This window comes from Drosophila subpulchrella, unplaced genomic scaffold (genome assembly GCF_014743375.2).
Source record: "Drosophila subpulchrella strain 33 F10 #4 breed RU33 unplaced genomic scaffold, RU_Dsub_v1.1 Primary Assembly Seq27, whole genome shotgun sequence".
Classification (NCBI taxonomy): domain Eukaryota; kingdom Metazoa; phylum Arthropoda; class Insecta; order Diptera; family Drosophilidae; genus Drosophila; species Drosophila subpulchrella.
In genome coordinates this window covers 961,611-988,172 of record NW_023665559.1, presented here as the reverse complement: position 1 = coordinate 988,172, position 26,562 = coordinate 961,611, and the positions used below count along the sequence as shown (strand labels likewise).

At 40.6% G+C, this 26,562-nt stretch overlaps 1 protein-coding gene across 3 annotated transcripts in view; it reads right to left on the bottom strand.

Moving 5' to 3' along the window:
* LOC119559635 (rho GTPase-activating protein conundrum) overlaps window positions 1-26,562 on the bottom strand; it is a 155,618-nt gene that overhangs the window by 97,786 nt on the left and 31,270 nt on the right. For all 3 annotated transcript variants that reach the window (XM_037872681.1, XM_037872678.1, XM_037872679.1), the window contains exons 2-3: window positions 9,009-9,230; window positions 8,882-8,949 (exon numbers count right to left, since the gene is read on the bottom strand). In XM_037872681.1, the coding sequence (XP_037728609.1) occupies window positions 8,882-8,949; window positions 9,009-9,123 (183 nt within the window). In that variant the 5' untranslated portion in view covers window positions 9,124-9,230. The remainder of the gene's footprint in view (window positions 1-8,881; window positions 8,950-9,008; window positions 9,231-26,562) is intronic.

Below are 26,562 nucleotides of genomic sequence, written 5' to 3'. Positions count from 1 at the left end.
TACTCCACTATGGGATCGGCCCACTCGACCAGGAATGTCAGCAGAGGAACCCCACAAGGGGGCGTACTCTCACCTCTTCTATGGGTTTTAGTGGTCAACAAACTGCTATCACTTCTAGAAGAGGCGGGAACTAAAGTGGTAGCCCACGCGGACGACGTGGTTATCCTACTGCAGGGCAAATTCCCGCAATCCCTTTGCAATCTAATGGAGACAGCCCTATCCACCCTCTCCCGGTGGACGGCTGGCTGTGGACTGAGAGTTAACCCAGAAAAGACCGAACTAGTTCTCTTTACAAGGAAGTATAAGGTACCAATTCTAATTCCCCCAAAACTACACCAAACGCGCCTAACCTTTAGCAACCAAGCAAAGTACCTAGGTGTCATCCTTGACAAAAAGCTCCTCTGGACAGATAACATCTTAGATCGCACACGCAAAGCGGCCATAGCCCTCTTCGCTTGTAAAAAAGCCATAGGGAGGAAGTGGGGTTTCTCCCCCATGATAGTTCACTGGCTATACACTGCAATAGTCAGGCCCATTCTCCTCTACGGAAACATAGTTTGGTGGCCTTCCCTAGAAAAGAATTGCAACCTCCGGATCCTTCACAAGATCCAAAGAAGCGCAGAGCTCTGCATCAGGGGGGCGCTTCGCACTACCGCCACTGAAGCACTAAACACAATTCTCGACCTCCAATCCCTAGACCTACTTGCCAAAAGCTGGGCGTCTGCAACAGCGCTGAGGCTCCGCGAAGCAGCGGCATGGACAACAGGCTCTACGGGTCACTCCAATATCCTATCAAAACATACACCCTTGCCACGTAGTACAGACTACGTTTCACCCATAGTCAACTTCGAAAGAAGATACAAGATCTTTATACCCACCCGTACAGACTGGGACAACCTCCCACACCAATTCGAAAACGCCGTCAACATATACACAGACGGCTCCAAGCTTAACTCCCAAGCAGGTGGGGGAGTCTTTTCCTTCGAACTAGACATAAAAGTCTCATTCCGCCTACCAGACCACTGTAGTGTTTTCCAAGCGGAAGTCATGGCAATTCAGGAAGCCATGACCCACCTAGACACGTCAGTACATCATGACATAGATATCATCATCTTCTCGGATAGTCAAGCAGCCCTCAGGGCCCTCGACTCTTACACAACGAACTCAAAAACAATCTCTGAATGCCGCAAATCTCTTAACGAGATGGCCACTCATCTGAGAATCAACCTCATCTGGGTGCCTGGACACCGCAATATTGAGGGCAACTGCATAGCAGACGAGCTAGCAAGACAGGGGACAACCGCCGACATCCTTCGTGATAAGGACACGGTGGGTATGCCCATGGCTACCTGCAAGCTCCATCTCAGGCAGAGACTGTACACACTTTCCAACAACCGTTGGAACTCAATCTCAACATGCCACAATTCTAGACTCACATGGCCAAACTACAACTCGAAAAGAACAAAAACTCTCCTACAATGTAGCAGGGAGAACATCTCCACTCTCCTAAATGCCCTCACGGGCCACTGTCTTATAGCGACTCATGCGCTCAGGCTGGGACTCAGTAACCACGACTTCTGCCGCAGCTGCAAACAGATAGACGAAGAGGAGAGCATCGAACACCTCCTATGCTTCTGCCCAGCGCATAACCTAAAGCGCTTTCAAACCCTAGGTAGCTACACACTTTCGAAACTTGCGGCCAGGGCGTAAGCATCCAAAAACTCGTATGTTTCTTAAGAAGAACAGAATACTTCGCGAAAGCAGATAACCCTTGAGCTAGGGAAACGGATCTGTTCAGAGATTATGTGGTATCACAAGGGGCCCAATGTGGCCTAAGTGAGGGGATTAGTATCTAATCTCCAACCACTCCTACCTAACCTAACCTAACCTTCATGGTAAGAAATTGCGGTTATAGCTTTTTCACGCGGAGGACCGCGCTCATGTCAATTTAATTATTTTCTGTATTGATTTATAGAATACTATTTACCCCAGATCCTGATTATCAACTTATACTGATTATCAACTTTTTTTGAAGTTCCTGACCGCGCTTTGGACCGCTTGATTTAGTATTGCTTGATCATCGATATCTTTTTAACAGGTGCAATCATCACTGGACCCACCACCACAAGGAGCATCACTGGCACCATGAAAACTATATATATATATTTCACCAAAATCCGTATTATTAAACATTACTTTTAACTATCTTTGCCTCACAAGGAGTGTTTTAAGTTATTATAAAATATCACTGAGAATGAAGAGCACAAACAAAATTAAAAACGTTTAGCACAAAAATTCGCATATACGCAAAAAAAATTAAAAAGTTTTCCCTCCAAATCAAGAAGATCCCCTACTGTTCAGTCCCACGGTACTTGGTTCGTATACACAGCTGATAGCCATGCCAACTGAAGACGAAGGTCAGGACATCTGGCAACCCTACAGAACTTGAGAGAAGGGCAGAGAGAACTACAAGCTTCAGCGACCGGGACAACATTGTCTTCTTATTTATTTTGCTGTCCATTGCGACCCATTATTTTGTTAAAGTTAATTAATGAAGAAGAGTGAAGTGTACACATTATAAGCTAATGAATTAAAGACTAAACTGTTATATTTGAACTTCAGTCGTTTAATTACTCCCAAGAGCCCCTCTTACAATGACAGCCGTACAGAGCTTTTTTTCGGCACGGCGTCACAACTGAACATGGTGGCCCATGAGGGGAATCTTGCTTGAAGTTTAAAAATCTTAGTTTGATCTTTCAATTGTTGGTTATAAAGCATAACACCCATCACTCCATCTAACACAAATTGCGATCGTCTCCGTTTGTGCCCCCAACAAGTGCTCTCACACCGATAGAGCACAGTCACCAATACCAACACACCCGGTCGCCTGACAGCGCTTCTACACACACACACACACGGGTGCTGCAAGAAGGCCCGTTATAATTTCGCAACCAAGAAAAATCTTCTACTCAAAGAGGAATCGGAAAACAGTACAGCCTGCGCTCACGCTATATTCAACGTTACGTAAACTCAGGCATAAGTAAAAGGGGAAAAATCACGTGAGTACGGGTGCTTTTTATTTATCAAGCAGAGCTAGCTAGGTTCAAAATAAATTGGTACAAATTCTCATAATATGTCTGACCACGAAGCTGATGACCCGGCCTTAGCAGGTTTTATTACACTTCAAAAGGAGCGTCTTCAAAGTCTAACACTTCTGCAGCAGAACTATAAGAAGGATTCCGCGTCTCGAAAAACCGAAAGCTATTGTATGAAGCGCCTGCAGCAAATCGAGAGTTTAAACGCGGCTTTTGAGACCACCCACCAAGTAATTATCTGCACCGAGGGATATGTCAAAACGAACTATCACGCCAAGAAGATCGGCGTCAGTTTCGAGGATCTGTACATGGAAACCTATTGCCTTGTAGCTGAAGGCCAACGAATAAAGTTCCCAGTGACGCCGTCCTCAGCCTCGGCACCCACCGCCGTGTCGACGGTTGCCGACGCACGTGTCCACATGCCACAACTGCCAGTGCCCAAGTTTAGCGGAAACTGTGTGGATTGGCCTGGATATTATGACGCCTTCACTCGGTTAATTCATCAAAATGAGCGGCTGGACAATATTCAACGGTTTCATTTCCTCAAGGAATCTCTGCCAGCTGGTCGAGATAGCGATATTCGTCAAATTCCTTTGACGGCCGCTAACTATACGGTGGCATGGGACACACTCATTCAGCGCTATAACAATCCACGCGTGGTCTTCTCCAATCACATGAATATGTACCAGTTGCCAAGCCTAAGCAAGAAGAAGCCCGATGATATTCGATCTATGATCAGTGCAGTCAACGTCTGCGCAGCCGCCTGTAACACCATCAACGCGTCGTTGCAGGACGGGGATCACTGGCTCGCCCATTATTTGACTGCAAAATTACCGAAAGAGACGCACTCCGCCTGGGAACATCAATTCGGCAGTCAAACCCACATTCCCTCGTACAAGGATCTCAAACAGTTTCTCAACAACCGGTTAATCACCCTGGACGCCATTGAAAATAGAAACTGTTCGGGCACCAACAAATCTGGATCATCACTGGATCAGCACCCTACAAAACGTATCTCGGTTCATAACACCCACACTGCAATGGTAATCATATCCTTCGTCGATGTCAGCGATTCCTTAGCTTGGATTGCTACCAATGTAAGGAGGTCGTGAGTAAGTCAAACGCAAATCGCACATGCTGGCCCGCTGTTCAAGCGTAAAGAATTGCTACCACTGTGGACAACGCCACCATTCTTTACTTCATCCGGCCGCGGCGCCAAGCATTACTCAAGCACCCCAACCTTACTCGCCGACCGTATCATCCAGTCAACCACATATCGCTTCGATTATGAACAACGACACCTCACCAGTTAGCCCCCTTGCTAATCCAAACCTCCAATGTTATTCTTCCACAGCCTCCCATGCAACGCGACAGAATATCTTGCTAGCTACCGCACGGTAGCCACCCCCAGAGCGGCGCTCAAGCAACAATAACTGCCCTCATCTATCAGGGGTAAGAAGCTACAATAATCTCAGAGCATACCGTCCAAGCTCTCCAGCTTCCACGATGCAGAATCCGCGCTTCGATCGCCGGCGTCGGCCAAACTACTGGTCAACGGTGCAACTTTACGGCAAGATGCTGCATCCGAACGTCGCTAAACCCAACGTTCAATCTAGATGTCGACTCTGCGTACGTTATGAACTCGCTAACCTCACATCTACCAAACCAATCGTTTTCGCCTCAAAACTGGAAACACATCAACGGACTCCAGCTCTCGGATCCTCTATACTATCGCTCGAAACGCATAGATCTCATCATCGGAGCCGACCTCATGGCGGGTCTTATCCTTCCGGGAACCCGAGTCGGAAATCTAAACGAACCTATTGCACAAAATTCTCACTTAGGTTGGATGATACTCGGCGAGTTCCAGGAATCAATCCACACACTTAATATTCGCTGTCATCAAACCACGCTAGATACGGAATCGCTTTTGAAGAATTTCTGCAAAATAGAATCTGTCCCAAGCCGATCACTTCACTCTGACGAAGAGCGGTGGTGTGAGTCCTTCTTTAAGGAAACGCACACACGTCAACCAAACGGTAGTTTTATGGTAAGACTACCTTTAAAATGGCATTTCGATCCCACAATGGCCCTAGGAAAATCGCATCAAGTCGCTTTAAACAGGTTTCTTCAATTAGAGCGGCGTCATGAACGGGATCCAGACAAATGGATTCGCTACAAGGAGGGAATCGAAGAATATTTTGAATTGGGACAAATCACACCAGCAGTCTCTAGTGAGAGATCAACAGTCAGTACCTCCAAAAAATCCTGTCGGGTTGAATCCTGCGTTCTTCCTCATCACGCTGTCTATAAAGAAGACAGTCTTTCCACTAAACAGCGCATTGTATTCGACGCATCGGCAAAGACCTCAAACGGTCGATCCGTCCGTAGGACCCACTCTACAAAAAGATCTCCCTGCAGTGTTGCTGAATTGGAGACAGTACCGGCATGTTTTCACCGCCGACATCCAGCGCATGTACCGCTGCATCGACGTACATCCGCAGTACCAGCGGATTTTATGGCGGGCGGCGGATGAAAACATCAAGGAATATTGCCTGTCAACTGTAACTTTCGGTATCGCTTCTGCACCATTCACCGCCATCAGAGTCGTTCGTCAACTTGCAGAGGATGAACGCGAAAATTATCCACTGGCGGAAGAGGTCTTAAAGCACGAAATCTACGTCGACGATATTCTTTCTGGTGATCACACTATCTCAGCAGCACAAGACAAGAGTTTACAAATCCAGAACGCTCTAAAATCCGCAAATATGGAATTGAGAAAATGGTCTAGTAACGACATAGCGCTCCTAGACAGCATTCCTTCATCAAACCGATGCAGTCAAACGTCACGAAGCTGGGACAGCTCTGATACAGTCAAAACCTTAGGAATGCATTGGTTACCTAACCAAGACTGTTTCTCCTACAAATTGCAAGCGAGCATTCCCACGGGTTCAACCAAAAGAGAAATTCTTTCGAGCATCGCCAGACTTTTCGATCCCTTAAGACTAATCGCCCCTATTCTCATTTCAGCAAAATTAATTCTAAAGGAAGTCACAATGGCACACCTCCATTCCGAGAACGATCGCAAGCACTTAGGGTGGGACGACCCAGTGCCCAGTTCCATCGCTAACAAATGGAAAAAGTTCCGTGTCAATCTGGAGGACATCAGCAAAATCCGAATAACTCGCAGCGTACGGTATACGCCAGACTTTAGCCATGATATCCAGTTGCACGCTTTCTGCGACGGGTCCACTCACGCCTACGCAGCGGCGGTTTACATGCGTATACCCCAACCGGATTCATCGTTTTATACCACTCTCATCACTGCAAAATCCAAAATCTCTCAAACGAAACCCCTCATGATCCCGAGGATCGTGGCACAGCGGCGCTATGCTGGCAACCAAACTAACTAAATGGGTAGTAGCAAACAATCGTTGGAAAAACGCTCAAATCTCCGTTACATACTGGACGGACGCCACTATCGTTCTCCACTGGATCAAAGGAGATGTTACTAGATGGAAAACGTTCGTTGCCAATCGCGTTGCCTACATTCTGGACCACAGCGATTCAAACCAATGGAGACATGTTCCCACGGCGGATAATCCAGCAGACAGCGCCACGAGAGGACTATCCCCATCAGAAATCTCCATCTTTGATCTCTGGTGGCACGGACCATCATGGTTGAGGCAAAACTCCAGTGAGTGGCCGGACACAGAGGTACCGAACATAAAGTTTGATGAGCAGTCCCTAGAAGCAAAATCTTTGCAAATTCGTTTGCACACCACCCAAGTAGACATTTATATCATTGAGCGGTTTTCGACTTACACCAAACTCGTTCGAGTCATAGCATACATACTGCGCTTTTGTCACAACGCTCAATCGAAGAAAACCAGATCTTACGGTCAGCTGTCGCCAGAGGAACTGGACAATGCACTTCGCTGCGTCGTGAAAATAGTACAAGCCGAAACCTTTCAATCCGACATGCACGCGATCCTCGCAGAAAATCCTCTGCCTCCGAAGAGCATCCTAAGAAATCGCACTCCCTTTCTTGACGACGGCATCTTACGCGTTCGCGGTCGTCTCAAACATTTCAACCTTTCTTTCGATCGCAAACATCCAATCATCTTGCCGCAGCGTCATTTCTTTACAGAGCTGGTAATTCAGAACTCCCATTAAGCTACCCTGCATGGCGGCGCTCATCTTACTCTAGCCCACACGAGGTACAAGTTCTGGATTCCAAATGGAAGACAAGCCGTCCGAACAATCCTTCGAAAATGCATCACGTGCTTCCTGCCGGTGCACAGGGTCAACCCACCAAACCGCCCATTCATTGCGACCGGCGTCGATTATACCGGGGCAATCGAAATCAAGGCAGCACGGCTTCGTGGGACAAGTTCTTACAAGGGATACATTGCTATTTTCGTCTGCTTGGCTACGAAGGCAGTTCACCTAGAAGCGGTTAGCGGACTCTCGTCGGAACACTTCCTACTAGCATTTTCTCGTTTTACTGGTCGCCGAGGACCAGTTCAACATATGTATAGCGATAACGGAACAAATTTCGTTGGCGCCAATAAGTTATTAGCAAGCGCACAACAGGCGGATCGCGACCACGCTACGTGCCCTACATGGCATTTCACTCCGCCATACTCTCCCAATTTCGGAGGCCTTTGGGAGGCTGGGGTCAAGTCCGTCAAGCATCACCTGAAGAGGACTGTCGGAAGTCACAAGCAAACTTATGAGGAACTCGCAACGGTGCTCATCAGGATTGAAGCTTGCCTAAACTCTCGGCCACTTTGTCCGCTAACAGCTGATCCAGACGACTTAGAAGCTCTCACGCCGGCACATTTTCTCATTGGTGACACCCTGCTCGCACCTGCCCATTGTCGCCCTCAAAACTCGTCGTTCCGTGAGCAATTTCTGTCTCATCAAAATTTGATCCGTCAGATTTGGACGCAATGGAGCCGAGATTGGCTGTCCCATCTTCAAACTCGCCCAAAATGGTGTCAAGAAAAGGAGAATTTTAAAATCAACGAATTAGTACTCATCAAGGACGATCAATTGCCTCCATCGCAATGGACGCTCGGTAGAATTACCAGTCTCCATCCTGGAGAGGATTCACTCGTTCGAGTTGTAACACTGAAAACAAAATCAGGCAGTCAAAAACGCTCCATCTCCAAGCTTTGTCGCCTACCGATCTCATGCTAATATGAACCAGCTATTGCTCCCTTGGTAATCAATTGCATCCGTATGTCATTTCTCTTTCTCTTTGTCTTAGCCGCTACGAGTACAAGGGAATTTAGATCCAGAATCCTGAACAACACATGTATCACGCGGATTTCGCATTGGCAGGCGGCATGTTCTGTCCCACGGTACTTGGTTCGTATACACAGCTGATAGCCCTGCCAACTGAAGACAAAAGTCAGGACATCTGGCAACTCTGCAGAACTTGAGAGAAGGGCAGAGAGAACTACAAGCTTCAGCGACCGGGACAACATTGTCTTCTTTTATTTTGCTGTCCATTGCGACCCATTATTTTGTTAAAGTTAATTGATGAAGAAGAGTGAAGTGTACACATTATAAGCTAATGAATTAAAGGCTAAACTGTTATATTTGAACTTCAGTCGTTTAATTACTCCCAAGAGCCCCTCTTACAATGACAGCCGTACAGAGCTTTTTTTCGGCACGGCGTCACAACTGAACACCTACATTTTGCAATAGATCCGCCCTTGTATATGTATTTAGTGTCCTAATTTAATCTGTAATGTATTGTTATAAAACAGTCTTACCTCTTCAAAGGGCTTCGACAATTCTGGATAACCGATAGAGGTCAACCACTCTGCTTCCATTTCCCCATCTATAATAAATTTTAAAAGTAGATTTTATTTATTATCATACAAGCTTTTAAGTACAAACCTTCGTAGTTAATTTCGGGATCGTTACTTTGTGCGCTCGATTGCAGTAAATATTCCTTAAGAAATTCTGAGTACTCCTGATCGGATGAGTTATGCAAAGCTGTGTAGCTGTTCATTCTAGTTTTTTTTATAATGCACCTTTACAGAATGGCTTTACATATGGCACACTACTTTTTTTTGGCATCTGTATCGTCTTAATAAGTATATCAAATTGTTATCCCCACTGCAATAGAACACGTTTTTAGAAGACACCAAAAAAGTGGATTGTATATTTCAGAGGGTATAATGTTTCCGACCGCATAATGTATATACTTGTATATTTTTGATCAGTATCACTAGTTGAGTCGATCTAGCCATGTCCGTCTGTCCGCGTCTACGCAAACTAGTCTCTCAGTTTTAAAGCTATCGCGGGATGGAAACTTTCCAAAAGTCTTATTTCTATTGCAGGTAGTACATAAGTTGGATCGAGCCGGATCGGACTGCTATATTCTCTAGCTCCCATAGGAACATTTTCTTAAAATTTCCTTAATAAATTTTTGTTTTTTATAGAGGTATAGAAACTTCGGCTTGCCGAAACTAGCTTTCTTTGTTATATTCTTGTTACATTATATACTACAAGGTCGGCAGCTTCGCCTGTTGAAATTTCGTTTAATCCTATACTTTTGACTTGTTATATCTAAACTAAATGTAATACATTCCTCATTTCCACACTACCATAAAGGTATAGGTTTTGGCCGACCCTATAAAATATATACATTCTTGTTCAGGATCACTAGCCGAGGTGATCTAGCCATGTCCGTATGTCTGTTTGTACGTATGAACGCTGAGATCTCGGAAATTAAAAAAGCTAGAATGTTGGGACTTGGGATGCAGAATCGTGAGGTTCTGGGATAGTTTGAGCAGGGCGTCACGCCCACTATAACACTGCCAAACGCCAATACGCCCACGCTAAAATCTGTATAGCGCCCACATATTTGAAGATTTTGTAAAAGTGGAAATGCAATTTTGTTTTGATTATACACAACTATTCAAATCGGACCAAATGTGTGTGCAACTGAAATATTTTTAACAATAGGATATTAGTGGGTATTATAAAGAATTTGTATTTAAATTAATCTCATTTCCCCTGTCAGCTAAAAGTGCATATATACACACATAGACGCACGCATATCTTGCTTTCTGTGTTCTTATTTTCATTAGTTTTTCACCTGGATTAGATTTATTCTCACCATTTGTTCAATCAAACGCTTTTTAAGAACACCATTTTAATAGTACATGTAATATTTCAGTATGCGTTCACACTTAACGGCTTGGCTATTTCCGTATGCCGAAACAGCATGTGTAACGGCCCATATTGTAAAGAAACAACAAAAAAAGGTCCTCATTGGGCCGCGATTTCTTGGGAATCGCATGCAAAGTTTATAAGTTGGTCATCCATGGTTAAGTAAACTCTTAAGAAATCGCTGTCCATCAAGGATTCTTATCGAGTGTGTGGGGCTTTCTATGAAAACACAATATATCAGTTTTCTCGAATGTTTAATAATGTTCACTATTTTGACAACGAATAAATACATATACAATAAATAAATAAATACATAAATCATACAAAACCCATATCTTTATGCAAGCCCTGCAACTTTAAAATTCGATTGCAAAACAGCACCATGGCCTACCAAAAAAAAACATCTTCAAGTAAATTTTTAAGAAATCGCGGTTCATCGAGGATATTTGTTTAGTGGATTTAGGGATAAAGGCCGCTTGTCTAGACAATTATCTTTTAGTGAGGTCTCTTTCAACGCGTATTGTCAGCTAACCGGCCGCAAAGCTGAAATGTCGTAAGTTTTCTCTTTTACACTATCACCGCTCTTTTTCCCAAGCCAATTGATTTTCTTAAAGTCTTGGTATGCAAGCTTTTAAGATTTTGCGATACCTTTCGATCAGTGTATCACTCGCTAGGATCGGACCATCACATTTTCAATTTTCCAGCTATATAACACCCAAAATAATATAAAATAACAGATAAAAGAAATAGGAAGCATTAAATGCACAGCCAACAGCATTAAAATGCCCTAGATAAAGTTCACCTGAATCAAGTTGCGCCTGGACTGCATCTTCTTGGATAGCGATCATGGGAGTATAGAACAGGGAATTTCCCAAGTTTATTGAACTCGATTAGGTGCATCCAACAAATACAAGAAAGAAAATGAACCGGAAAATTACAATAAACATTGGCCAATGGCGATGGTGACATCGACGGTACGAAGACAACATTGGCAGAGAAGGTGGCAGCGATGGAGCGACGCCTAGTTATAGGACCTCATGCGTCCTGTGAAGTTCGAAAAATAAAATTTCGGCATTCATTCGTTAAAATCGTCGCCTAGTATATGAAAGGTGATGGAGAGACCTGGGTTCGGTAAGTTCAAAAGTGGCTTTAGAAAACTGTAAAAAAACTGTCACTCCTGAAAAAAACATGACTTGTACCTAGTGGAACAATCAGGCCGTAGTATCCTTTCGAAAAGAATGTTAATTAAGGTACAGAGGAGGCTCCTTAGTACATTTACACTAAGGAGAAATCGCTGCAGCGTGGGATAAAAGGGAAATCGGCTATTCTGTCATTACAAGAGCACGCTAAGAGATGTTGTTGCTGCAGGAATAATGTTAAGCAATCTACATAAAGATTTAAAACAAACAAACTAAAGAATTGTCATTTGTTAATAAAAATTCAAAAATAACATACAAATATTATCTACAAAATATTATCAAAAAAAATATATATATGAAATACAATCTTTAATTACACCAGTTTACAAAAAAAAATCGATGAAATACGCCTTCAAGGAAACCTTTGTTTTCCGGTAAGGTACATCTCCCTGATTAAGAAAAGGACACTTAAAATTTTTTCTGTGGCACCAATTTATTTTTATGTGTAAAAAACGTTTTTCGAACTTTTTTATTTTCTAACTCTAGTTTTGATAAACCGAATTCGGTCATCAAAGACTCATTTTACAGGTAATATAATGCCCTTTAACTTTCTTACACACATCATTCATTAGTTTAGAAGCAACACTTCGTCAAAGTTGGAAAAAATGTAAATACGCTGGCATAACTGACGTTATGCATTACAACTTGCACCAAATTCTTACGTTCCCTAACACTGAAAATTTTAAATAATGTTTAACGGCCGCTGCACCCGAATACTGGACTTGGGTATATACCTTTAAAAATCTTTAAAAAACCGATTTACCAACGCATTGTCGTGATCGATGGCGCATATTCTCCGTTAAGGTTCAGCCTTCAAGAAAACAATATAAAACTAAATTCGGTTTTTAGGCGTGTATTTTTAAAGAAGCCATTTATGCCAGCGTTTTTGCATTTTTTCCAACCTTTTCAACTTTGACGAATTGTTGCTTCTAAACTAATGAATGGAACTCAATGATGTTTATAAGAAAGTTAAAGGGCATTCTATTACCTGTAAAATGAGTCTTTGATGCCCGAATTCGGTTTATCAAAACTCGAGTTAGAAAATAAAAAAGTGCGAAAAACGTCTTTTTACACTTAAAAAAAATTGGTAACATAGAAATAATTTTAAGTGCCCTTTTCTTAATCAGGGAGATTTACCTTACCGGAAAAGAAAGGTTTCCTTGAAGGCGTATTTTATCATTTTTTGTTGTAAACTGGTGTTATTTATGAATTCCGAATTCTGAGATATTTAAATTAGAGCTAAGCTTAACCAATCTATTTATTTCTCACATACCCTAACCAAATTGACCGAAAACTTAGCAGAGAGACTCGCAAACCTTATCGGACCTTCACCATCCAATAACCCACAATCGCTGATGTTAACTGAAAGAGACGTTGAGGAAAAGATAAAAATTGTCCTAGAGGCAAATCACGATAATTTAGTAAAAGAATACATAACCTTAATAAAGATTTCTCAAAATATCAAGATCAATCAATTTAAATAGAGTAAGCAGACAATCTTAGTGAGCTAGACAAACCACCAAACATTGTCCGATCGCTTAGAGATTTTTTGGGAATCGAAAGTTAATAAACGTCATGGAAAGAAAGTGTTGCAAGGGCACCTAAAATTTACAGAAATAGCATCGGTTCATTAAAAAATACTACGGAATCCTTTTAGCAATCCATAACAAAATTACCGAAGATGCGGGCGCTGTGCTAGTTTCATAAAATAACCCTTAGATTTGACGGCAATATCAAAATGCACAAAAACGCATTTTGCGGACAAACATGACTTAAAGTTTGTAGAATATGCTCTTTACCAAGGTAGCAGCACACAGCAGAATTCTATCAAGCAATTTATCAACAGATATCTCTAATCTTCAATCAAATCGTCAGTACAGGGAAAAAGAATTGGACACTTTTGTCAGGGGCCTGAACGGCAACCTATCGCAATAACTGGCGATTAAAGAACCACACGATCTAGAACACGCTTTACATCTGTGCAGAATAATCAACCACCTCAAACTTCGCATTTAGGAAAAGGACCTATGTCACCACCCACACCTTTACAACCCTATCGAATGGTACCCGTAAAGGAAAGCTTCCATCCACACCTATTCCACAATCCACATCATACGCAGGTTACACCCGCGATTGGAAAAACCTTAAACCAAGACGGAGCAGTAGCGTCCTACAGCGCACCAAGACCTCCCCCACGACAATAGCCGGAGGCAGTACCTATGGAAGTTGATCAGTCAATTCGTTTGTATTATATGAATAAGCCATAACTATCCTCAGTGTTTCCAATGTACATAATAATAACAAGGTGACAAGACAATTTCATATTCTGCCAGGAAAACAAAGCGACGCACAGCAAAATTCACATAGCTCAGAAGAACAGGAATATTTTCAGATTGTAAAAGAAAAGATTTTGTATGTCAGAATTTTGAAAAATAAATCGTTCCTCGTTGCCACACAACGTTACAACGGGGAACATAAAATTTTTAATTGACAATTCAAAATCAATTAATACCAAAACCAAAACTGTTGGGGGCAGCACTAAAATAACACCCTAACATTTCAGATACACTCAAAAACTTTCCACTGTATATTAGGCAATGACACAATGAAAAGCCTAGAAGCAATAATTGATGTCAACAACGGTACATTAGTCCTTGATAATAAACGCAAAATTAAAATTCATCAATCAGCAACATAGGCAGTATATAAATTCGGTCCACAAGTCAGCCTTATGACTAAGTCACAAAAATCAATTATTAATTACAGATCTTTGCAGATCCCGCTAAAAAGTTAGCTTACATAAGGTAGTAGGTAAAATCAGAACATTGTCAGAGGTAAAAAAACAAATAAATTCGATGCTGAAAGACGGCATTGTCAGACCTACTTAGTATCGGTAGTTCCGAAAAAGTCTGGTCAGTCCGAGGAAAAACTTCAAGAAGTTACCATCTCAGATCGGTATCCTGTTCCCGAAATTGGCTAAATTATTGTACAGCTTGAAAACACAAAATATTTCTCGGTTGTAGACCTTAAGAGTGGTTTTCAACTAATACTACTGAAAGACACTGACATAGAAAAAAGTCACTTGCTGTAAGCGGCGGAAAATACGAATCCGTCCAGTCTAAAAACATTCCCCATCCATTAGTCAAGGAGCTTTAAATGACATATTGAGGGAATACATAGGGAAAATTTGTTATGTATACGTAGACGCTATTATATCTTCAGTAAAAATGAGGTGTAGCGCGGTCAAAATCTCGAAAATATATTTTCAACCCTACGAATCGCAAACTGAGGGTGCAAATAGAAAAAGGCCGAAGAAGGCCGCGTATCAAAGACCAAGTCAAGCAGAACTGATATTAACTTGGGCAAAGATGCTATAACAGCATTTAAAAACCCTAAAAATACCCTCGTCTCTAGGGATGTGACCCTTGTCTATACAGATCTCGAAAAAGAATTCCAACTGACAACCGATACTTTCAGTTACGCAATAGGCACAGTTCTGGAACAAAATCATTGGCCAATAACGTATATTTGATACACCCTGCTTTCTATTGGCGCTTCGAAGCACCTTGAGTTTTTCAATTAACGTAAATAACCATAACGCAAAGGTAAAACGTTGGAGAGATCTCATTGGCGAGTATAAGCACGAGATCAGGTACAAAGCTGGGGTAGCTAACGTAGTAGCAGATGGATTACACAGGGCCCCGCGGAAATTAATTCAATCAGCTCCTCAGCAACAGTTAATAGGGACGAAAGCTGGGCACACAACCTTATATTTTCAGTAGAAGGACCAAACAATGTATTCAAAAACCAACTGTATTTACTGAATGCAGACACAGATTCAAACAGTTTCGAAATCCCGAAAAAAAAAATTTTATATAGAAACAAGGCTAATTGCCCTTTTAACAAACAGAGTTGCCCCTAACCTTATAAACGGAATAATTACTCCTGAAGAGGTAGTGGGAAAAATACAAAATATTTACCATACCTATTTAAATCATACAAAACAAGAAAGGAAGTTAGCTTCGGCAAGCCGAAGCTTATATACCCTTGCAGCTATAATTAATAAAATTAAAAACACAGAAAATTATATTCCCAATAGTATAAGATAAAATGTGAAAAAACACCGAAGCTATAATTTGTTTCATATTATTTTCCTACCAATTTTCCGATCGTTCCTATGGCAGCTATATGATATAGTCGTCCGATTTTGATAAAACTTAATTCGAAATTCAAAACTAATTAAAACAAGAAAGGAAGTTAGCTTCGGCAAGCCGAAGCTTATATACCCTTGCAGCTTAAATTATTAAATTTAAAAACACAAAAAATGATATTCCCAATAGTACAAGATAATATGTCAAAAAACACCGAAGCAATAATTGGTTTTATATTATTTTCCTACCAATTTTCCGATCGTTCCTATGGCAGCTATATGATATAGTCGTCCGATTTTGATAAAATTAAATTCGAAATTCAGAACTAATTAAAATATGATATTCCCAATAGTATAAGATAATATGTCAAAAAACACCGAAGCTATAATTTGTTTCAGATTATTTTCCAACCAATTTTCCGATCGTTCTTATGGCAGCTATGTGTTACAGTCGTCCGATTTTGATAAAATTAATTTCGAAATTCAGAACTAACTAAAAAATGTTATTTCCAAGCGTTGGAGGTTATATGTTGAAAAACACCGAAGCTATAATTTGTTTCATATTATTTTTCCACAAATTTTCCGATCGTTCCTATGGCAGCTATATGATATAGTCGTCCGATTTCGATTAAATTTAATTCAAAATTCAAAACTAATTAAAAAATGTTATTTCCAAGCTTAGTAGGTTATAGGCTAAAAAACACCAAAGATATAATTTTTTTTAATTTTTTTGTCCGATTATTCCTATGGGAGCTATAAGATATAGTTGTCCGATCCGGCTGGTTCCGACTTATATACTACCTGCAAAAGATATAAGACTTTTGGGAAAGTTTCAGCCCGATAGCTTTAAAACTGAGAGACTAGTTTGCGTAGAAACGGACGGACAGACGGACAGACGGACAGACGGACATGGCTAGATCGACTCGTCTAGTCATGCTGATCAAGAATATATATACTTTATGGGGTCGGAAACGTCTCCTTCACTGCGTTGCAAACTTCTGACTGAAATCAATATACCCTCTGCAAGGGTATAAAAATGTCATTTCCAAGCTTAAGAGGTTTTATGTTAAAAAAAAACACCGAAGCTATAATTTGTTTCTTATTATTTTCCCACCAATTTTCCGATCGTCCCTATGGCAGCTATATGATATAGTCGTCCGATTTTAATAAAATTTAATTCGAAATTCAGAACTAATTAAAAAATTTTATTTCCAAGCGTAGGAGGTTATATGTTAAGGAACACCGATACCATAATTTGTTTCATATTATTTTCCCACCAATTATACGATCGTTCCTATAGCAGCTTTATGATGTAGTCGTCCGATTTTGATAAAACTTAATTCGAAATTCAAAACTAATTAAAAAAAATGTCATGTCCAAGCTTAAGAGGTTTTATGTTAAAAAAAACACCGAAGCTATAATTTGTTTCATATTATTTTCCCACCAATTTTCCGATCGTCCCTATGGCAGCTATATGATATAGTCGTCCGATTATGATAAAATTAAATTCAGAACTAATTAAAAAATTTATTTCCAATTTTACGATCGTTCCTTTGGCAGCTATATGATATAGTCGTCCGATTTTGATAAAATTAAATTCGAAATTCTGAATGAATTAAAAAATGTTATTTCCAAGCGTAGGAGGTTATATGTTAAAAAACACCGAAGTTATAATTTGTTCCATATTATTTTCCCACCGATTTTACGATCGTTCCTATGGCTATTGATAAAATTAAATTCGAAATTCAGCACTAATTAAAAAATGTTGTTTCCAAGCGTCGGAGGTTATATGTTGAAAAACACCGAAGCTATAATTTGTTTCATATTATTTTTCCACCAATTCTCCGATCGTTCCTATGGCAGCTATATGATATAGTCGTCCGATATCGATAAAATTTAATTCGAAATTCAAAACTAATTAAAAAATGTTATTTCCAAGCTTAGGAGGTTATATGCCAAAAAACACCAAAAATATAATTTTTTAAAGTTTTTTTTTCCGATTATTCCTATGGGAGCTATAAGATATAGTTGTCCGATCCGGCTAGTTCTAACTCATATACTACCTGCAAGAGATATACGAATTTTAGGAAAGTTTCAGCCCGATAGCTTTTAAACTGAGAGACTAGTTTGCGTAGAAACGGACGGACAGACGAACAAACGGACATGGCTAGATCGACTCGTCTAGTGATGCTGATCAAGAATATATTTACTTTATGGGGTCGGAAACGTCTCCTTCACTGCGTTGCAAACTTCTGACTTAAATGATTATACCCTCTGCAAGGGTATAAAAAAGACACATCCCCGAAACAGACCGTAAGCTCAGATCCCAATCAAAAGACAAGTCCAACCTCCTCACTAAACCACTTAAAGCAAAAGACATGTACCTCCAACACTAACCTTATAAACAAATTACCTAAATAATCAAACTAAAATCAATTTAGATAATTAGTTAGAAAACACACTAACGTAACTTTAAAATTTAAATTACCATTAAATCTTAAATCCGATGCTTAAAATTAATCATTGGAATATACATGTATATATACATACAGAAACTATTATATAGATCTAAAAGTACTTACTAAATCCTATAACCCGCCAAATATCCCTCTCCAAGAAACACACATTACAAACCTTTGCTCCCTTCCTACCCCTATAAACTACACCCTCTACACCAGCACAATAGTATTGGAGGCACCGCCCTTCTTATTCACAATTCCATACCTCAGAACAAAATCATCGTCAGCTCAGACTTTGACGTGGTCGGAGTTTCCATACAGTCCAAATCCAAATTTAACATAATTTCAGCCTATATCTCCCCCTCCAAACCCTTTAACGCAACCCACTTGGCAAATGTCCTTGACTCCCCGAACGCCCAAACCCTAGTGTTAGGTGACTTTAACAGCTGGCACCCTTATTGGGGCTCACCAAAATCCAACAAAAGGGGAAGGACTTTAGCCAACTACATTGACCGTTCTAATTACATATTACTAAACGATAAATCTCCAACACATTTCTCAACGAACAACACATACACACACATAGATATATCCTTCGCCTCCGCCGGTATAGCTCCAGAAATCTCCTGGGAAGTGTAAGACGACCTCCATGGCAACGACCACTTTCCCATATTAATCTTAATAGTCCGCAACCAAACTGTCCCAACCTTTACCGCCAAACCCTTATTTATACTAATAGATGCAGATTAGAACCTATTCCAGGAAAAAATCTCGAGTTTTAACTCGGAAAGCAACCATAGTCCAAGTGTCAACCAAGAAGCTGCCATCATCAATAAAATACTTATTCGAAGTGCCCACCTATCCATTCCCCAAAACTCCACCTTTACCCAACCCCGCACCGTTCCCTGGTGGAACAGCAAGCTGTCTCTCCTAAAAAAAACAAAATAAAAAAATGGGGGAAACTCAACAGAGAATTAAACACACATAACAATATAGAATATACAAAATCAAATGCAAAATTCAAAAGATCAATCAGAGATGCCAAAAAACAGTATACAATAATTTACTTCCGACATCAATCCATACTCAAACCCAAATAAAACATGGGCAAACATCAAAAGACTATGTGGGTTATACCCCAAAAAAAACATCAAATGCCTAAACATCCCTACTCCTACAATCGACCCTCAGGAAATCGCTAACTCTTTTGGTCAAACCTGGTCAGAAGAAGCCGGCGATCACAACTTCTCCGCAACTTTCCGTCTTAACAAAGAACTCCTTAATCCAACCCCAAACTACTTCCCTACCAAAACGGCAACAGAAATTGAAAAGAATTCGGCTTTAAAGAGGCAAATCTGTACTAAACAGTCTACTTTATGTAGACCACCTAGCCTCCAGATCCATTGCCCTCAAGAAACACCTAACAATTATTTCCCTCGACTTCACTAAGGCTTTTGATCAAATTGGCATACACACAGTCATACAGCAACTACACGTTTGGAAAGTAGGGACTCGTATAATCAACTATGTCAAAAACTTAAATGTTTGCCACGCCCAATTTTACGCCCACAAACTTCAAAAAATCGTAAGTATGAACTTGGATATCTCGGAAACTATCAAGGATAGAGACGAACAGGTTTTCCAAGAGTTTCACGCGTTACTCACAGGTCCAGTTTTAAAGTGGTATTGACAAGTATTGGAGGACAAGGCTGACGTATACGATTTTGGATACTTCTTACTGACACGAGAAATGACCAGGGCTTTCTCATTCGCTGAGAACGCTTATGTCACCATCAAGGATCTAGTGGGGCGACAGCAGGGATTTAATGAGAGCTGGAACGATTATATCTCCGCAGTGCATAACCTGCATTTTAAAATGGGGAATAGAATTCCAGAGTCAGACCTGGTGGAAATATATACGGAAAATTTAAGCACCCAGCTCCCCATAAACTCACTGGCCGAGCTCAAGAAAAAAGGAAGACGGATTAAGAAATGCATGAGGGGAAAGCGAACACGCCAGCGCCACGTCAATGAGATTCTTAACGGATCTAAAGTGGAAAGCGAGGTAGAGGATTTCCCGCTGGACGCGTTCCAGAAAGACCGACGATCACAGGGTTCGACTGGGGAAAAACGGCAAGAACATTTCATTCTAGAGAAGAAGGCATTCCACGGTGGGACCTAACCCGAACCCAAAGGAGAGTGCACGTCCCCGTTCCACACGTTCTTGTGCTACACATGCAACAATCCGGCAGACTTCTATCGCCACCGCAACATGGCGGACGGAACGCCATGCCAAGCCCGGTTCCATGATACACAGTGCCATTATTGCGTCAGAAGTGACTCGTACCATTCCATATAGGCTACTTTTTTACCGAAGGGTCTGACCAGGGAAGCTGGGGCTCACGGTCAGAAAAACGAAGCTCAGAAACAATAAAGCATACAATCGCGAGCCCGGTACAGATTTCTCCGCATCATGACCGATTATAAGGCGGCCTTATCTTTAACACGAAGGATAACTAAGTCGACGAGAAACAGCACCGGAAGGGCAAGAAGCTCAGCATCTACATCATGCAGTGGATATCACCCGGGGACTCAAAAGAAAATTAGTGGCCTTCATAATCAGCCTAAAAAACGACAACCGCTTGTTCACGAAGACAAAAGTGGACGGCGAAGAGATAGTATATACAGGAGCAAGCGCCAAATGCATTGGAAAGGGAGCGGAGGTATTTTTGCGAGGGCGTGAAGAAAAGGTGCAAAAGCTAATCAGACAGAACGTTTAAGCCGCGAGCGGTTGGAAACCCAGGTAACAGGCATTATCACTTTACCAGTAGAATGGGAAGAGATAACGAAAGTTTGTAATAGGGCCTGCGCCACAACAACTTTTTTATTTTGGAATTGAGTTTTGGGAGGAGTTTGAACTGCCGCTGCCATATATGGCATATGGCAACAACAGAGGAAGATATCTCCGCACGGCAGGATCATACAAACTGCATGAACTCACCTCCGAACAGGAAACAGGCAACCTTTCGATCCTGTACGGACATGGGCTTAGGGAAGACAGATTTAGAAGAACATGTCATAGAAGTAACACATCTCTTCAGCAAAACAACAGCTGGTTTTTGCCGAACTTGAGCGGATGTTAAGCCTGGGAGTGATCGAGATAAGTAACTAAGATAAGTAATTTGTCAGGAAAACTCGCAAGGTGGAGCCTAAAATTGCAAGCAAGAGATTGAGCATAGAAAGGGGGCACTGAATGTAGTCCCTAACGCGGTCTCAAGAACACATATGGATGAGGTAACAACAGCGGACGGGGCAGAAATTCAAGTTCGACGCGTTTCAGTCTAAGGAATACCAGGAACTGGTTCTGACAGTGGATAAGTGCGCCGGAAGAGTTCTGGACTCCCAGACATCGAATGGTTACGTGTATAAAAAAAATTGGATTCCGATCGGTAGAACGCATTGGCGAAGATCGAGCATGAAAGCTTTGGCTTCCGTTGGAGCTTAGACAGAATATCGTCTACCAAGTTCATCATGCTAGGACAGCAGGGCTTTGGGGAATTCATAAGACACTGGAAGGAATACGGCATTTCTGACGGTCAGCGTACAAAAATCCATACAGAATTGCGAAGTATTTAAGGTCAGCTAAAAAAAAAACAAAACAAACTGACCGCCAATGGGAAAGCAACGAATTACCGAGCGTTCTGGCCAAAGATTATACATTGATTTCATGGGACTATACCTCACCTTATTCATTGTATGCCTAGATCATTTCTCCAAGTTCGTTTGGCTAGAACTAGAGAAGTCGCCAGCTTTCTTGAAAAGAACATTTTTCATCAGTTTGGGGTGCCAGAGTTTATACACTCCGAACTAGAATACACTAGAACTAGAGAAGTCGCCAACTTTCTTGAAAAGAACATTTTTCATCAGTTTGGGGTGCCAGAGTTTATACACTCCGATAACAGCAAGCAGTTCGTATCTCGTGTTCGTCGAATTGCTCACCCAGTACGGAATTCGACACGTAAGAACAGGCTTTTATGCTCCACAAGCGAATTCTGCTGAAAGGGTAAACCGATCCTTGTTGCAAATGCTATGGGCAACGACTGAGAACGACCAGCGGCATTGGGACTCTCACCTTAGCCGAATAGCATGTACGCTTGGAAGTGCCTACCACGAAGCGTTGGGTACTTCCTATGCGATTTTTGGGACCCGCCTGGTTACTCACTCAAGTGTGTATGCGATGATGCGATGCCTCGGCGGCATAGCGTCATCAGATCAAGCACTGTGCCTCGCAGATAATATGGAACTAGTTTGGGACATATAATACACCAAGCAAAGAAGTTCAGTTTCTACTGAACCTATACAGGTTGTATACCAGGAAAACTACAGGCAAAGAAACCGGGCTGAAGGTTATAATGCAAAGTTAGGGCCAAAGACTCTTGAACTCAGAGTATGGGTCAAGGTCCCACGTTGGGCCAAGCATAAGGGCAAAGTTATCCCATAACCGCTTACCGTAGAGATCCTTTTTGCGAGGTCGTTCCATAAGGCAACCAAATCGACGACATCGAGCCTGTTACGAGCCCCGGTTATGGCCGACAGTGGGGAAGATAAAAAAGCAGAAAAAAGCCGCGGTCTGTTAGGTGGCGAGAACACCAAAATTGCATAATGCAGCTGCGATCAGCTAAAATACCAAATGAAGCAATTAGCTGGAAAATTTTTTCGAGCACTTAAGCAATAAGCGGTGATTTTGATTCCACAAGCTCGCACCAGCAGAATCCAGAAGTGGGTTAGTTGGCTAAGACAAGGGAAATGTGCACCTTGGTGGAAACACTTAGGTACACAAACTGAGAACCCAGAAGCAAGAGAAAAGCTCTAGCCAACGGTATAAAAGAATTGAACTTCATATAGAAGTCAGATCAGAAACTCAACCACGGTCCGTCTAATACCCACTGTCAGTCAATCCGAGAAGTATCCTCGTTTATAACAGTCACAGTGAAGGATAATGAATCCTTGATTCGGAAGAGTAAAGTCTCGGTTTAATGATCAAAACAAAAATGGTAACATAGGCAACAATGTTGAGGTGGTGAGCCCCAAAAAGGAAATAGAAAAAATCTACAACGTGCTGTGCGTTATCGCTTTATCCACGTGGTCCCTGATTATCGTTTGAGGACTTCAAGAATAAAAGAGATTTGTACAGCGTCGCGACGGAACACGGACACGAGCTCGAGATAATAGTGGCCGTCACAACTAATTGGCCCGAGAGGAGCCGGGAATAAAACTAAAAGCAATAAACTCGCTAACAAAAAAAAACGAAAGAATACGTTTATATTAACACAACCGCCAACAACAAAGTAATCGTGCAAGTTTAACCTGAGGCATACCAAGGCGTCATCAATTCAAAGTTCAAAGTCTTTCTTCATTCCCTCCATACTCTTAGTTTGAATTTTTGTTTATTTGTTTTTGTGCTGTAATCGAAAAATGTAAAACTAAACAATTTGCAAATAGTAATAATTGGCCGTCTAATTAATTGTACCAATATTCTTTTAAGTGAAAGTGCACTAATGCACATGTATATAAAAATATATATTAAACGTAATCTTTTTACCATCCCCAACATCTAGAGCGTCGAAATCTCATCGCCAGGAGTTTAAAGAGTAAGTTTAAGTGTATTTTTTCTGATCTTTATACATATGTACATGGCGACAACATGATCCGTGTTAATCAAAAATAAATATTTGTATATCTTCTTAGAAACTATGTAAGAAACATATATATATATCTTTGCGTTCATACGGACGGACAGACGGGGAGGTACAGACAGACACGGCTAGTGATCCTGATCAAGAACATGTATTCTTTATAGGGTCGGAAATGCTTCCTTAGACATGTTAGCTACTTTTCGACAGAAATAGTATAACCTTTTACTCTATGAGTAACGAGTGTAATAATGTTTTAGAAATGCTCAAAGAAGGATGATGGTAGTCCCTGGTAGATTTGGACCCCATATCACCCAAAAAGTTAAACATTTTGTAAAGGATTCATTTTTTTAAAAGATATATTCTAGAACACTGAATATACGAACACATGCTTTGTTAAATTAAATGTAAGCAATTTTTTTTTTTAATGTTTTAGTAACTAAAATTGAAGACAGAAAAAGTTTTCTTTTTTAATTCTAAAAAACTGTGGTAGCCAAGCATGACTTAAATCACTGTAGGCGGCAATACACGTACTAACAGCTATACACATTAATCAAGAGGTATAGTAAAACCCAAAAAAAAAAACAGGGCGGACTTATGTTCCAGTTTGTTAGCCTAGTTGTACCTAGCTATAAATAAGCATCAAATGACACCTTATAATTGAGTTCCGAAGCTCCGTCGAAGAGTTAGTATTGCATTAAAGGATAGAAAACTTTTGTTCTACGACTTTAAACATCTCTAGTTTGAGGCCTGTTAGTTTGTAAACTCCATGCCAAGCTGCAGACATGTGCTGCTTAGCATTGAAAAGGAAAGCGAAGTGAAGTAAATTACAATTAGGGTATTCAATTGCGTTGCAAAAGTGTAATCTTTTTAAGTTTGCCAGACGAGAATTGTGAACGCCCTCTATTTAAAAACATCGTTGCAGGAAATTGACGTACAAAAGAAAGATAACTTTTAAATTTTTGTATTGCTCCAACATATAATCTAGGACTTTATTAACTTCGCTCTCAGACCATCGCTTAGTTTCGACCTCCCTGGCTCGCTTTCTTGAGGGTTTTTCTTCCATTGAAATTCTTATACAATGATTTTGTTTTATAGAAGACAAATTTTTTTTTTGCATTTAAAATTCAAATTTGTTTCTTTCCTTTCACTGTCATTACCATGGATTTAAACCCAACTTTTCAGTATATTTTTAGTATTTTAGATAAAATTCCTACCCATTATTAACCCCCTATTTCTACACAAGTACAACAGATTTGTATACATAGGTTGGGGTGTTGTAGGCCTTGAAAACTATTTTGTATGGAAATTGTTGTCGGAACTGCTTACACTTTTACACTTTTCAAACGTTTGCAACGCAATTGAATACCCTAATAGATTTATTTTCTGTGCACCTGCACATATATCTTATCTCTGTGTCAGAGATAATCGAAAAATAATAATGTCTTGGTAGAAACCCATTAAAAGTTGTAGATATTAAAATGAAAAAAGGGGTTAGGAACAATGGCGTAACTCTCGACTGACGACAATGACACTAGGGGATCGTATAGCTTGGCCAGCGACGATAAATGTGGCACACGACGTGTGAAGTGGAGGGCCGAAACACAGACCGATCGTGTTACGATCAAGCGATAGCTAAGCTTGTGGGGCAGTGTGCACAGAAGACCGACTAACTTTACATAATTTATTCTCGTTGTGTTGGAGAGGGAGTGGTTTCCAAATAACCCACCCCAAATCCGGCGAGCTTGGCCGGCAGCCTGAGCAACTCCCTCGGCCCAAGTCCCTCTAAGGACTAGGGCACTAAAATGCCGACGTAACAAAGCCTAGTAAAAAGCTTTGGTTTACACACAACTTAAAATGGGCAATAATAAAACAAAAAAAAGGAAAAATACCTGTTAGTTATTTATTTCGGCCTTAATAACTTTTCAATTTTTATATTATAAATTTAAAATAGGTCTTATTTTTCAACTTAATTATAAAATTTTAAAATAAGTCTTATTCTTCAACTTTTATAATAAAAATTTAAAAAAATCTTATCCAGTTATTTTTATTTTAAAAATTATAAAAAAGCTTATTTTAAAAATGGAAAAATTGTTTGAGGAACAAGAAAGCAAGCTTACTTCGGCAATCGATCTCGTGGGAGCCTTGTATGGTCAGAGCTTTCCGATTTTTAGAAAACTTAAAACTAATTACAGAAATATTATGATAATATTCCATTTCAACTTAATAGCGTATATGTTTACCGAAAACGAGACATAACGGTCTTCGTTTTATTTTGACATTTATTATCCGATCGTTTCTATGGCAGCTATATAATAACGTCGTCCGATTTTTTTAATTTTCTTTCGAATTTCTGAAATAATAAACGAATGATATTCCCAGGTCTAGAAGTTAAGGTACACAATGATCCGTCTCCTCTTGTTTGTTTTTCAAGTGTCTTCTAATTAAACAAATATTATTTTTTGTAAGTGTTTGTATGATAGATATTAAACAATTAGTTGTGATCAATTTGTGGCCATAATTAAAATTGTACTATCGAACTTTTATGCATAATAGATGACAGATACTTTCTGCTTTACAGCTTAAAAAAATATTTATTTTTGAGAAAGTAAAATTCAAAAAACAAATCGTCGTCAGTATACCCTACACTCCCCTACCCATTTCGTGTATTTTGGGACACTGGGAGCGTTGAAGTTGGAAATGTGCATGTTGTACAAAAAAAAAACGTTTCTCAGCAGACGGATGGACAGATAAACATGGCTAGTTCGGTTA